The 16,064-nt window shown below is 31.0% G+C and overlaps 2 protein-coding genes across 2 annotated transcripts; one reads left to right on the forward strand and one right to left on the reverse strand.

Moving 5' to 3' along the window:
- Positions 1-487: 487 nt before the first annotated feature.
- LOC130014979 (early nodulin-75-like) lies at positions 488-9,722 on the reverse strand. Its single transcript, XM_056104188.1, has 4 exons — positions 9,651-9,722; positions 8,191-8,252; positions 6,858-7,056; positions 488-652 (listed from the first exon to the last, which is right to left on the reverse strand). The coding sequence occupies exons 1-4, from the start codon at positions 9,720-9,722 to the stop codon at positions 488-490; spliced, it is 498 nt and encodes a 165-aa protein (XP_055960163.1).
- Positions 9,649-15,820, forward strand: LOC126660459 (protein INVOLVED IN DE NOVO 2). The gene is made up of 8 exons (XM_050353987.2): positions 9,649-9,754; positions 10,833-11,775; positions 11,930-12,111; positions 12,548-12,637; positions 12,748-13,035; positions 13,701-13,910; positions 14,448-14,683; positions 15,586-15,820. The coding sequence occupies exons 2-7, from the start codon at positions 10,854-10,856 to the stop codon at positions 14,679-14,681; spliced, it is 1,926 nt and encodes a 641-aa protein (XP_050209944.1). The 5' UTR covers positions 9,649-9,754; positions 10,833-10,853; the 3' UTR covers positions 14,682-14,683; positions 15,586-15,820.
- Positions 15,821-16,064: the final 244 nt, after the last annotated feature.

Genomic DNA, 16,064 nt, shown 5'->3' on the forward strand with positions numbered 1-16,064 from the left:
ATGAATCCACTAAGGATAAAAATTCTTTTTTTTTAAATTAAAAATAACCCAATAAAATAGAATCTGGGTGATGTAAAACCCAAAGACCATAGTGATATCAATCCTACTGCCAATTGCTCTATACGTGATAGCGATTTCCGTAAAAAGTCTCGTATTATAAGTAACTTCAAAAATCAACCCTATTATAAGAAACAGAGTTGTTATTTGAAAATTTACCAAGTGATTATACACATGCAGTGTTTGCAAATAAGCCCTACAACGGATAGAAGTTTTTGCATGAGATGAAGTGCAAATGTTGAAAATGAGAGTTATCATACAGATTGGAAAATAGATATTCAAATCAACACTAATTTCTGGTTTTTTGGGTTGAAATATGTGTGAAATCCTAAGCAAACAACAAACCCAAAAAACCACCCCAAAGATTAATCATGTGAAAAACATAAGGCATTTTCATTAAAAAGGATTGTGGAGGATGAGCATCGGCACACTAATGAGGAAGAGCTGGAGGATCAGCACCGGCGGCACGCCCATGAGGTTTAGCTTGAGCATTAGCACCGACAGCACACTCATGAGGACGAGCCGGAGGCTCATGAGGAAGAGCTGGATGATCAGTACTGGCGGCACGCTCATGTGGGGGGCGAGTTTTAAAATCCTAATTATATAAAACCCAAGACAAAAGTCAGTGGTGTAGTTAGAAAATTTTAATCAAGGGGGCGAGTTTTAAAATAAAACAAATTTAAAGTCTTTTATGATAAACTTTGATCGAATAAAATATATTACACACATAATAATAAATGACATTAAATAAATTAAAATTTTATTAAATAGAAAAAAATTGAGAGTCGAAAGTTCAATAGATCAATTTTCTGTATTTTAAAAATACTATAAATGTCTTTATTGTTAATGAGCAGAATATATTTGTAAAAATTTAAAATTATTTAGTTATTAAAATTGCCCGTACACAAGTACCATATTGGAATCGTATAATATGATTATGAAAATGGAAAATATATTACTGTAATTATGTCTAGTAATATCAAATAGAAAATAGTTTTTTTTAAATTTTTTATAGTAAAATTTTCTATAATCTTTTTATATTATGTGTGGGTAATTTTACTTGTTTATGTTTAAGGCCTCTGGCCCATAAATATTTAAAATAACCCTTGCATTAAATAGTGCAGACGATTACTTTTCGTCCAATTCAATAAAATATTAGCTGTTAGATCAAGAAACCATTTGATCCAAGAGCAAAGAAAGGGAGGACAGTTTATTATCTTTTTCGGCAAATCCCCTTTTAAATTCAAATTTCCTTACAAACAGACCAGCTGATTCAGAATTCCTTTACGACGGAAAAGGGGGGAGCCGATGGAGCTCCATTCTCTCTCAAGAAATTTCTCATCGGAGGCCGGGCAAACATAGGAGTCTGTCTTGAGTAGCTCCGCCACTGACAAGAGTTATATCAATCTTACTGCGATAGCTCTATGAGTGAAAGCTATTCTCGTACAAAGTCCCATATTAAAAGTAATTTAAAAGATCAATCATGTTAAAAGAAATAACATTGTTGTTTGAAAATTACTTATCAAATTTACCAAGTAATTATACCAAGGTAATGTTTGAAGATAAACTGTACAATTCATAGGAGTTTTTGCATGAAATGAAGCACATATGTTAAAAATCAGAGTTGTCATGCAAAAATAGAAATTCAAATAGACACAACTTTCTAGTTTTATTTTGGTTGAAATCGGAATGAAACCCTAGGCAAAAAACAAAACCAAAAGAAGCCACCCCATAAATTATTCATATAAAAAATATAAAGCAACTTCGATAAAAAGGATTGTGGAGCTAGAGGATCAGCATCGGCACGCCGAGGAGGAGCCGGAGGATTGACAGCGACACTCTGAGAACCATATTAACCAAAATTATATCAAAACCGTATTAACCAAACCGAAATATTTCGATTCGGTTCGATCGAAAACCATAATATTTTTTGTATGATTTTAAGAAAGAAAAAATCGGTTTCTTAACATAAAAGAAAAAAATGGAGATATTTAACCTAGAGAGTACATGTACTTTAAATTAAATCTATATTTATCCTTTTTTATTCTAAAACTATAAAAATAAACACATTTAATATATAAATGTGTGTATATAAAAGCTTAAGACAACGTAGTTTTAAAATACGGTCGGTTCGGTTATTACAGTTATTTTTTTGTCAAAACCGTAAACCGAACCAAATAGCCAAAATTTTAAAAATTCGGGTTGTAACCAAACAAGAGTATAGAGATATAGAGCGGGTAGCGGGAATCGAACCCGCATCGTTAGCTTGGAAGGCTAGGGGTTATAGTCGACGTTGAGTTTTCAAATTATATTTCAGTTCGATTAATTCAGTTTAGTTCGGTTCGATTGTTCAATTTTAACCATTTAATGCTCATCCCTACGTCTTATCATATTAGTTAGTTTCATAATTATATTGAAATTGAAATAATATGGCAAGAAACTTTAAAAGGTAATGATAAAGGGACTAGGAGATAAGTCTAAGAGAGCTTTTAATTATATTATAATTAGGCGTGAGGCAGTGCATTTGCACGGAACTAAATTAATATTAAAAAAAATTAACAAAAAATGTCAAAAAAAACTATAAAATTTATTTTGTTTAATTAATAATATAAAATGAAAGTCAATTCTAAAAATTCTAGTAATATTGAAATATTGAATATTTATGATATATTTTATATTTTATATTTGAGAAAATTTTAGATAGATTCAGTCCACTACATCATCCGTAAAAACCAAATATTATAACACCTTATTAAAATAAAAGTATTCTTGTAATATTATTATTTAAAAGTGTAAAAAATTAAAAAAAAATTACAAAATACCTTCATTTTTATGAGGTGTTATAATATTATTGGCTCATCCACGTATGACGTGATGGACTGGAAAATCTTTCTAATTAAAAATAGTCCAACAAAATAGAATCAGAGTGATTTAAACCCCAAAACCACAGTGATATGAATCATACTTCCTATTGCTCTATACGTGATAGTGATTGCCGTAGAAAGCCCCGTATTGTAAACAATTTCTAATACCAACCCTGTTAGAAGATATAAGATGGTTGTTTGAAAATTGCTTAGAATATTTACTATTTGATTATACAGATCCAGTGTTTCCAAATAAGCCACACATTTCGAAGATTCCTTGCATGAGATGAAGTGAAAAGGTTGTGTTACAGGCGTTTTGCGATTATAGTGAAAATCATAACAAGTGTGTGAATGCGGGCGTGCCAGGAAGCGGATTCCAAATTGTGAACTTAACTTCTTAAAACAATCGATTAGGGTTTGGTTAACCTTATAACAAGTACTCCAATCAAGTAATGTTAAAACAAAGAAATCCAATTGTAAATGTATTTACTAATTGAATACAGTGAAAGTACAAGCAGGGGCGGACCCAGAAAAAGCGTATGGTGGGCAACTGCCCACCTTATAATTTTGAGTCTCTTTAAAAAAACGTTGATATGGAATTGAAAAATATGATTTTGTCACCTTAAATCATATACACCTCAACACCATGCATGAATTTGAGAAAAAGTGGTAGTTCGTGTATGAAAATGAAAAAATTTAAACTGCGTGATTAAAATGAGAAAACGTGTAAAGTTGGTGATTTTTTTATAACATTAACCCTTTAAATAATGATTAGTTTAGAATAAAAGTTGATACATTAATTTAGGAGTAATTAATAATCTTTTAAATATTTGTATTTTTGATAAAAATGGAAATTAAAAAAATATACAAATGACCAAATCTTCTGTCACTAAATATTTAAATTTAGAAAACCCAGTTCACTACTATTAATTACTAAAAACTCGTCTTTTAACATTATTGCTATCATGAGCTTTATTCATCTCCCCCTTAAACAGTTTCTACTTGAGCTATATTCATCTTCTTCTTCAGTTTAAAAATTGGCTAACTGAGTATTACCGTAAAGAAAATGGAAGCCAAAGTTACTGATAAGACAACAAATATAGTTCCCTTTTGATTATTACTTTTAGTAAGTCCGAGACAAGTAGAAAATTCAATAAATATGAATCCACTAATGATAAAAATTCTTTTTTTATAAAGTAAAAATAGCCCAACAAAATAGAATCAGAGTGATTTAAACCCCAAAACCACAGTGATATGAATCCTACTTCCTATTACTCTATACGTGATAGTGATTGCCGTAGAAAGCCCCGTATTGTAAACAATTTCTAATACCAACCCTGTTAGAAGATATAAGGTGGTTGTTTGAAAATTGCTTAGAATATTTACTATTTGATTATATAGATCCAGTGTTTCCAAATAAGCCACACATTTCTAAGATTCCTTGCATGAGATGAAGTGAAAAGGTTGTGTTACAGGCGTTTTGCGATTATAGTGAAAATCATAACAAGTGTGTGAATGCGGGCGTGCCAGGAAGCGGATTCCAAATTGTGAACTTAACTTCTTAAAACAATCGATTAGGGCTTGGTTAACCTTATAACAAATACTCCAATCAAGTAATGTTAAAACAAAGAAATCCAATTGTAAATGTATTTACTAATTGAATACAGTGAAAGTACAAGCAGGGGCGGACCCAGAAAAAGCGTATGGTGGGCAACTGCCCACCTTATAATTTTGAGTCTCTTTAAAAAAACGTTGATATGGAATTGAAAAATATGATTTTGTCACCTTAAATCATATACACCTCAACACCATGCATGAATTTGAGAAAAAGTGGTAATTCGTGTATGAAAATGAAAAAATTTAAACTGCGTGATTAAAATGAAAAAACGTGTAAAGTTGGTGATTTTTTTATAACATTAACCCTTTAAATAATGATTAGTTTAGAAGAAAAGTTGATATATTAGTTTAGGAGTAATTAATAATCTTTTAAATAATTGTATTTTTAATAAAAATGGAAATTAAAAAAGTATACAAATAACCAAATCTTCTGTCACTAAATATTTAAATTTAGAAAACCCAGTTCACTACTATTAATTACTAAAAACTCGTCTTTTAACATTATTGATATCATGAAAAATAAAAAAACTAGAAATGACAATACCACTTTTTACAATTATAATTATTGTTTTGAGAATCCTTTTACAATTACAATTAACTAAATGGATGAAGATAACTAAAAATCAAAAAAATTAACATGACAAAATTAGTACTTAACTAAAATCAACTAAAACATTCAACTAAATTTTATTAAATGAAGGAAGATAATCAACTAAAATATTCAACTAAATTTTTACCGTCGTAATTAATGCATAAAGATAACTTGAAATCAAAAAACCTAAACCTGATAAAATAACTTTTCATGGTCAACATTAAATGCAGGAAAATAATCAACTAAGATACTCAACTAAAATCACTTTTTACAGTCTCATCTTCGTAGATGCAGGGCACCTTATGAAAAACCAGTGTGTTGTTACTTTTATTTTGTGAGTAAAAGTGTGTTTTTACTTTTATAATAACATGTCATATTTTCAGAAGACATTATGGTAAGACTATTTTTTTTTGAGGTAAATTCTGTTTCAATAAATATTTATCGAATTTTGAAGAAATTACTTTTTTTTTAAATGGAGAAACTACTACTTTTTTACATAAAACAAAACTTGCTAAATTATCTAGATATGTTCAATTGAACATATATAAGATTAATTTTTGATTTTATACAAACGAAGATATATAATTTTGATAAAATAAATTACAACTATTATTTTTGTATTATAAAAGTTGTTAAAAAATAAATTTTATTCACGTTAATGGTTATAATTATGGAATAACCACTACAACAAAAATGAGCTATATATATTGACATTGTTATTGTAACAATTTTTAAAAAACATAATTAAATCTATTAAAAACACTTTAAGTGACATTTTACAAATGACACTAAAAGTAATTATTAATTCCTAAAAAATTTATCACTTTTTGTAACATTTTTCATAACTATCACTTAAAAAGTACTAGTCTACATTTACAGGGGTGAATTCAAGAAATTTTATTTTACTTATATTTTTTCCTTCATTTGTGTTTGACCTTATATTTTCATTCGTTTTCCAGATTGAAACAATATTTCAAATATTAAGCGCAGCTGCCATTATTTAGTTTGGGAGTAAAAATTTATAAAAGTCTCATAAATAAAACTTCGATAAAAGTCTTATTATAAACTGGCTATCTTTTATTTCATATTAGTTTACAAATATGTATGGGATCTTTAATTATATTATGATCAATCATTGTTGTGGTTTTGTTTTATTTGATAATGGGAGATTTTTTAAGAAAATGGAAGCCAAACTTAAGGATAAGGCAACGATAATCGTTCCCTTTTGATCATTCCTCTTTGTAAGTCCGAGACAAGTAGAAAAGTCAATAAATATGAATTCACTAAGGATAAAAATTTCCTTTTTTTTAAATTAAAAATAACCCAATAAAATAGAATCTGAGTGATGTAAAACCCAAGACCACGGTGATATCAATCCTACTGCCGATTGCTCTATACATGATAGCGATTCCCGTAGAAAGTCTCGTATTATAAGTAATTTCAAAAATCAACCCTATTAGAAGAAATAGGGTTGTTGTTGAAAATTACTTAGAAGATTTACTAAGTGATTATACACATGCAGTGTTTCCAAATAAGCCCCACAATGAATATAAGTTTTTGCATGAGATGAAGTGGAAATATAGAAAATGAGAGTTATCATACAGATTGGAAAATAGATATTCAAATTAACACTTATTTCTGGTTTTTTTGGGTTGAAATATGTGTGAAATCCTAAGCAAATAACAAACTCAAAAAAACACCCCAAAGATTAATCATGTAAAAAAAACATAAGGCAGATTCATTAGAAAGGATTGTGGAGGATCAGCACCGGCGGCACGCACATGAGGAAGAGTTGGAGGATCAGCATCGGCGGCGCACTCATGAGGACGAGCTGGAGGCTCATGAGGACGAGCTGGAGGATCATGACCGGCAGCACGCTCATGAGGAAGAATCGGAGGCTCATGAGGAAGAGCTGGAGGATTAGCACTGGCGGCACGCTCATGAGGGGGCGAGTTTTAAAATCCTAATGATATAAAACCCAAGACAAGAGTCAGTGGCGTAGCTATAAAATTTAATCAAGGGGGCGAGTTTTAAAGTAAAACAAATTCAAATATCGATAGTCTTTTATGATAAACTTTGATCGAATAAAAAATATCATACGTATAATAATGAATAACATTAAAAAAATTAAAAGTTTATTAAATAAAAAAAATTGAGAGTCGAAAGTTCAATAGATCAATTTTTTGTATTTTAAAAATACTATAAATATCTTTATTGTTAATGAGTAAACTATTTTTGTAAATATTTAAAATTATTTAGTTATTAAAATTTCATGTACACAAGTACCATATTGGAATCGTATAATATGATTATGAAAATGGAAAGTAAATTACTATAATTATGTCTAGCAATATCAAATAGTTTTTTTAATTTTTTATAGAAAAATTTTCTATAATTTTTTTATATCAATATGTTGTACTTTGTGTGGGTAATTTTACTTGTTTATGTTTAAGGCCTCTATAGCTGACCCATAAATACTTAAAATAACCCTTGCGTTAAATAGTGCAGATGATTACTTTCCGTCCAATTCAATAAAATATCAACTGTTAGATCAAGAAACCATTTGATCCAAGAGCAAAGAAAGAGATGACAGTTTATTATCTTTTTCGGCAAACCCCCTTTTAAATTCAGATTTCCTTGTAGACAAACCAGTTGATTCAGAATTTCTTTACGACGGATAAGGGCGGAGCCGATGGAGCTCCATTCTCTCTCAAGGAATTTCCCATCGGAGTCCCATATTATAAGTAATTTAAAAAATCAATCATGTTACAAGAAATAACATTGTTATTTGAAAATTACTTATCAATTTTACCAAGTAATTATACCAAGGCAGTGTTTGAAGATAAACCCTACAATTCGTAGGAGTTTTTGCATGAAATGAAGCACATATGTTAATCAGAGTTGTTATGCAGATTAAAAATTAGAAATTCAAATGTACACAAATTTCTAGTTTTATTTTTGTTGAAATTGGAATGAAACCCTAGACAAAAAACAAAACCAAAAAAGCCACCCTATAGATTAATCATATAAAAAATATAAAGCAGCTTCAATAAAATGGACTGTGTAGCTGGAGGATTAGCATCGGCACGCCGAGGAGGAGCCGGAGGATCGACAACGGCACTCTGAGAACCATATTAACCAAAATTATATCAAAACCGTATTAACCAAACCGAAATATTTCAATTTGGTTCGGTTCGGTCGAAAATTATAATATTTTTTGTATGATTTTTAGAAAGAAAAAATTGTTTTTAACATAAAATAGAAAAAAAAATGGAGATATTTAACCTAGAGAGTACATGTACTTTAAATTAAATCTATATTTATCGTTTTTTATTCTAAAACTATAAAAATAAACAAGTTTAATATATAAATGTGTGTGTATAAAAGCTTAAAACAACGTAATTTTAAAATACGGTCGGTTTGGTTATTAACGGTTATTTTTTTGTCGAAATCGTAAATCGAACCAAATAGCCAAAATTTTAAAAATTTGGGTCGTAACCAAGCCATATTTTCAAACTATATTTTGGTTTGATTAATTTAGTTTGGTTCGGTTCGATTGTTTAGTTTTAATCATTCAATGCTCACCCTTAATTCTTATCGTATTAGTTAGTTTTATAATTATATTAAAATTGAAATAATATGGTAAGAAACTTTAAAAAGTAATGATAAAGGGACTATGAGATAAGTCCAACAGAGTTTTTAATTATATAATGATTTATAAATTAATTAATTAAATATAAAAAAATATATCATTCACCATTTTTTTAAAATTTATTTATAAAAATACCATAAAATTTGATACACTTCATATTTGACTACTTAAATATAATTATACTTCATGTTTTATTACTTAAATATTTTATATTTTTATAATTTTCATTTACATAAATATATACTGCATTTAGAAAGCCACTAAAAACATCAGGTGGAATTCGGTGATCGGTCAGTATAATTTGACCGGAAATTTTTTTGGCCACCGGCGGTAAACACACGTTATGCTCAATGTTAGGTGAACCGTATATGTGTTTATAAGTGTTTTTATGTGTATTTTTAGTGTTTTTATATATATATAATGTTTTTGACTGTTATATATGAGTACTTTTAGTATTTATTTTTGGTCTCCTAAATATTTTTCTTTGAAGTTTTTTGCTATTCTTCCGGTGTATTTTTGACAATACTAATATTAAAAAATAAAAATAAAAACTTTTCAATTTTTATTTATTTTATGTGTTTATTATTCAATATTTTAATAAAATTTTTGTTTCCACATAATTTTGAAAAATTCACATTAGATATCCAATTTATTATTGTTAGTTTATTTTTTCCGATTTCTGTATGATATTTGTAATTATTTTAATGAACAAGCTAATAACACTTACTAAATTTTAAAATCAATTACTAGTAAAACAATAAAATTAAAATAAGAGAATCTATTCTAAAATAATAATAATAAAAAAGAATCTGAGCGGAACGAGAATACAGTAACGGGTAATTCCATGTCACAGATCATTACAGTAAACGCTCTTTATCAGCGCGTAATAATCACCGCAGTCAACACCAAACAACTCAAAAACCAAACTCTTGTCAGTCATTGTCATCTTCCTCAAGAGCACCTCACTCTCAGGTACTCTGAAACCTAAATTTACCAAAATACCCCTCCATTCCTTCACCAGTTTAGCTCCGTTTTTCAATTTTCAATTTCAATTTTAGATGTTTACAATGCGTTAGCTAATTCCTTGTTTGTCTCTGTTATTTTTTTAAATTATTATTTTGACATTTTTGCCCCTTGATCTGCTGCATGTAGTTCTCTATTTTAATTTTAGCTCACTGTTAATTAATTCTGTGATTTTTTGTTGTGTTTGCGAAGTTTGGGATTCTGTTTGGTTCTCGGGAAAGTAATTAGAAGCATAATCTGGTGTTTCACCTTAATTATGTTTGTTTCTTTGTTTTACGACGAGAAAATGCCCAGTCTGTTTGTTATTTGGGTTGATTTTTGCTATAGTAGAACCAAATTAACATAGAAAAGGAAAAAAATTGAATTAGTTTTGAGTTTATGTATATGTATATGCAGTTTGTGTGATTTAACTCATTATCATGCTCAATTAAGGTTCATTTTTTGATTTTGAATGTGGAGAATGATTTTTTAGTGACTCTATCCTGATTTTTTTGTTGATTTACTGCTGTATATATGGTTTTATTTTAGGCTTAATTGCTTACGGAATTATAATGTTTAGCATGTTTTGCAATTTTAACTCAAATTTTTAATTTTACGCAATGTTGGATGCCGACTTCCAATTTTCTGCAACTTTAAACCTCGAACCATTATCCGTCAAAAGATGGTGATGTGGATGCCGGAACGGTGTTTATTCTGGTGTTCACATCAGTATTTTTTTGATGGAAAATTGCTTGATGTTTGGAATTGCAAAATATAATAATTCATGTATTAAATTGACAAAATTGAGAGTTCGTCTTAAAATTACAAAACATGTTAATGTTCGTGATTTTAAAAGCAATTCAGCCTTTAATTTATTACTATTATGAATTGAACTTATTTTCTGCTAAGTGCGAGTCAGGTTATGAAATGGCAGAGTGTTAGCTTTGTTTTAGTGTTATAACTTTGGTGTTTGTGCATAACGTGTTCTCCTCAGCGGATTATATGAGTTTATGTGTTCACTTACAGTTGAATGTCTATTGTTATGTAGGTGCTCCTTCAAGAAATTTCAATGGGAAGTTCTGATGGTCATAGTTCTGATGGGGACTCGGATGGGAGTGACTCTGAAATGAAGGAGTATGAGGCTAAATCTTATGAGGAACTGAAGAGTGGAAGCCACCATGTGAAGAATTCAGATGAAACTTTTACTTGTCCCTACTGCCCCAAGAAGAGAAAGAGGGATTACCTATACAGGGATCTTCTCCAGCATGCTTCTGGGGTGGGTAAAAGTTCGTCGAAGAAAAGATCTATTAAGGTAAAGGGGAATCACTTGGCACTTGTTAAGTACTTAGAGAAGGATATGTCGGCCAATGCAGGTAGCCCGTCAAAGCCAAAAGCTGAGAGTGACCCTCTTGATAATTGCAATCGCGATGAGATGATAGTGTGGCCGTGGACAGGCATTGTGGTTAACTATCCAACTACACAAACACCAGATGGAAGATTTGTAGGATCAAGTGGATCGAGGTTTAGGGATGAGTTGATCACTCGGGGATTTAACCCCACAAGGGTTCATACCCTATGGAATTATCGAGGCCATTCAGGAATGGCTGTCGTGGAATTCAATAAAGATTGGCCTGGTTTGCACAATGCCCTTTCCTTTGAGAAAGCCTATGAGGTGGACCATCATGGGAAAAGGGAGTATTTTACAAAAGGTCCAAAATCTGGAGTTTATTGTTGGGTGGCACGAGCTGATGATTACAAGGCAGATAATATTGTCGGGGAGCACTTGAGAAAGACTGGGGATCTTAAAACAATTTCTGAAATTATGGAGGAAGAAGAAAGAAAGCAGGACAGACTTGTGTCCAATCTAAACAGCATTATTGAGACCAAGAATAAGCACGTAGAGGAGATGCGAGAAAAGTGCAGTGAGACTTCAGTCACCCTCAACAACATAATGGCAGAGAAAGACAAGCTTATTCAAGCATATAATGAAGGTGCCTTAACAACAGTGATTTAATGAAGTTTAAATTTTATGTACTTACTACAATTTCATTTGCATTAATTGCTGCATAATGCCCTAGTTTTGAAGATCTAATTCCATGTTACAACACTGAACTAATTTATGCCTGGTCTCTTTTGCATTTTCAGAGCTTAGAAAGATACATATGAGTTCTAAAGAGCACTTCCAAAGAATTCTTAATGACCACGAAAAGATTAAGTTACAAGTAGAGTCTCAGAAAAGAGAGATGGAAATAAGTCTATCAGAGTTAGAAAAACGTGAGGCCAAAAATGAAATTGATATGCAGGAACTCTCTGAAGAGAAAAAAAAGGTAAGTTAAACTTATTTTCAAGGTGCTACACTAGTGAGTCTTTGTTTTTGTTGCTCCATTGTAGCATCTAGAGTTGCATACTATTAATTGATATTGTGATTATTTTTTGTGATGCTACTTCATGGGCATGAATACTCTTCTCCTGGTCTCTCACTTGCTGAATGAACACATGTAAATTGATCTTCTACCACTTGTTTGGAGACAGTTTGAATATTGCCAGAGACTGATAATTTAGCTTTTCTATGCATCTCTCTGAGTTCAAATTCTAATATGAGCTGTTTTCTCTTTTCTTCTGATAATTGGCTTGAAAGATAGAAACTTTAACTATGTGACTGCATTGAAGTTGTAGCTTCAGTTCAAATGTTTTGCCTTATTATATGCCCTGGTATATTGGCTAATTATTAAGTTTGGCGTTCTTTTTTTCTTGGTATTTCAGAATGCAAGCAGAAATGCGGAACTCGAGTTGGCTTCTTTGGAGGAACAGAAGGCCGAGGAGAATGTCTTAAAATTGGCCGATGATCAGAAGGTATGTTTGTTGTGTTGACGTGCTTGGGCCTTGGACAATAACATGTTCTTTGTCCATGTTATAATACATTAAACTGAACTAACTTTTGACCTTTCAATTTCCTTTCTTAGAGGCAAAAAGAGGAGCTGCACAACAGAATCATTAAGTTGGAAGCACAGCTGGATGCCAAACAAGCTCTGGAATTGGAAATTGAGAAACTAAGAGGTAAATTGAGTGTGATGAAGCACCTGGGAGATGATGATGATGCTGAAGTTCTGCAAAAGATGGAGGGAATAATTAAAAATTTGAGAGAAAAAGAAGGAGAACTTGACGACTTAGAAACGCTGAACCAGGCTCTTATTGTAAGCGAGCGGAAGAGCAATGACGAACTGCAGGATGCCCGAAAAGAGTTAATTAATGTGAGTAAAATCTGTTCAGTTATAAAAGTCAATTTTTTTCTTTTGTGACATGATAAATTGGAGGATTGTTGTTCTCATGATCTTTCAATGTCTAGTATCTTGGTATGTAGGCGTTTTGCAATCATCTTTTTGATTGACATTTATGCTGCTATAGATGTTATATTTAACCTCGTTTATCTTTTTAGTTAAATTTTGACTGATGCCCAGATCTGAATATTTAGAAGATTCAGATGTAGTAATAGAGCCACAGTTATGCTTGTTATTGGGTGCTTATCTTATGTACTTGCTCAGTTTCACGTTCCTAACTATCTGTCATTTAAGGATGTTGCGCAGGGTCTTAGATAGCTATTAAACAGTCAAATTTTAGTAAAACGTCACTGGATATGACTAAAGCATCTCTTTGTTAAAATATTAAAATATTCTCAAATATTCTAATAGAAAGAAGACTATGGTATGATGAGGAGATTAAGGATGAGTATCAAAAAAAATAAAATTAATGCTTCATCGGATTTATAAAAAAACCTAAATTTTGGAAAAACGAATTTCTAAAACGAATTATATTTAGGATTGGAGAGAGTAAATAGTAAATTAGATTTGAAGCTATATAGTGGTCGTTGGACTCGTTGCCTCTTGCTTTATATAATACCAACTTATTGATATTTCAGTCCCTGAAAGATATATCAAATCGTGGTGATATTGGTGTAAAGCGAATGGGAGAACTTGACAGTAAACCATTCTTTGAAGCAATGAAGAAAAAGTACACTGAAGAAGAAGCAGAAGTTCGAGCTTCAGAGCTTTGCTCATTTTGGGTGGAATATCTTAAAGATCCAGATTGGCATCCTTTTAAAATGGTCATGGTTGATGGAAAACATAAGGTATGCATTTCTATAATTATTTCATTAATCCGATAACTTCTCTTACACAATGTTTTGAGTTATTTTTTCTCCGTTCTCATCTGTACACCTTTTCTATTTCAAATAAAATTTTTGTTTCAACCATAAGCAGAAACACCTTGCATCTATATCTAATAGCTATTAGTTGTTTTTTCTTATTTTATATAGGAATATATTAATAATTAAACTATAAGAACTCTTTAAATTATAAGAGGCATATTTAATCTAATATTAGTTTTATCAATTTCACTAAAATTTTCCTGGAAGTAAACCATTTATCTCATTTAAAAAAAGTTATCATCGATTAATAATCACAAACAATTTCTATCTTTTATATATATTTTGCCCCCTCTTGAATTTATGAATAAGGGGAAGGCTGCGCATAAATGCACTCCTCTGTCCCATACTCCTGTCGTGGCTTGGTAGCACTTTGTGCGCCAAATGAGATGTCTGAATTTGAAAGAAATCTTATTTGCTTCCTGTCACGTTGATTTTTATGCATTTAATTTGTTGGTTTAGGAAATTATTGATGAGAAAGATGAAAAATTGAATGGCCTGAGAAACGAGATGAGTGAAGAAGTTTACAAGGCTGTGACTGATGCTCTGACGGAGATAAATGAATACAACCCCAGTGGGAGGTATATCATCTCAGAGTTGTGGAGCTATAAAGATGGGAAGAGAGCCACCTTGGCAGAGGGAGTCTCATTTTTATTGCAAGAATGGGAAACCGCCAAACGCAGGAGGCAATTCTGAAGGTTAGTTGCTGTTAACTTTTTGTTTCCCATCAGGCTGTCACTTCACAAGGGGAGTACATTCGGTCTGGTTCGGACAGATTCTTTTTCTCAAAACTAAGGATTATACAATTTTTGAAACTCAACCAAACTAAACTAATCGGTCTAGTTGATTTTTCTAGCTGAATCTGTTTTTTTGTTCGGTTTGTAAAGAATCAGTATAAAAATCTTAACTGATTTTTTTACTTTCAATACCAAATCAATTTGTCTTATGATGTCAAATTGAACTAGTCGGTTTCTTAATTTTTCCGAGCTTAACTGAGTATTTTTTAGGTCAAATGTACAATATTGACCCTCATGTTAGGCTCGGTTTTTAACTTGGATCTTAGTTATTTATTTGTTTTCATATAGACCTTAAACTTATAAAAAAGATCAAATTGGACCCTCCTTTAACTGATTTTTATTTTGATGTTATCTTGACTTACGTCGACGACATATGACATACATGTGGCACTGACAGATAGATGGTCCAATTTGTAAAATCTAATATTAATTCGAAATAAAAATGAATCGTTCATGTTCAAATTTAATAAAATTTTACATGTATGCCACATGTCGTCCACATCAGTAGAGATAACAGTAAAACTAATTCTCTTAAAACTGGTCCTATTTATTATTTTTTAGCATTGCTGGTATCGGTTTAAAATAACAAAAAACATTAAGGTCTAAGTTAAAAACCGAGCCAAATATGAGTCTAAAAAATGTACGGTTGGCCATTATTTTACTCTCAGAAGCAAACTGATTTTTCCGTATGATGTCAAACCGAACCGATCTGTATTTGCAAGTTCAGTTCGAATATCCAGTTTAGTTCAAATTTTTGGACACTCCTACACATTCGCTTTAATCTTCTAGTGCTGTGCTTACAGGGAAATGTTTCTCTACGCAAGAGATAAAGCGATGAAATAATATGCCCCGATACTGGACGACATCAACGATGTAACCCCGCTGTTATATTGTGCTGGATGTTTGAGGGCATTTATTATGTAATGAACATCATAAAATGTCCGTGTGACATGTATGTAAAAATAATATGATTAGATGTGGCTATAAAGCTGCTCGGCTTCTCGATTTTTCGACGCCGAATATGCGTTTTCAAGTGTATCTTTAATGTGTTTAGAGCCAATGTTTTTCACTTGTTTATTACAGTAGGTTCTTGGTGATCATCTGATATTGGTTATAGCATATAGGAGTATATTTTTTTTGGGGAATCAACCAAAAGCAAACTATTTGCACTAAAAATGTAGATAAATGCCACAGGACAAATCCCTTCAACCAAGACTTACTATTAATTTAAATTTATTTAATTGTTACATCTAATTGAAAAAACAGTATGAACTAGTTGAAT

Source organism: Mercurialis annua, linkage group LG8 (genome assembly GCF_937616625.2).
Source record: "Mercurialis annua linkage group LG8, ddMerAnnu1.2, whole genome shotgun sequence".
Taxonomy (NCBI): domain Eukaryota; kingdom Viridiplantae; phylum Streptophyta; class Magnoliopsida; order Malpighiales; family Euphorbiaceae; genus Mercurialis; species Mercurialis annua.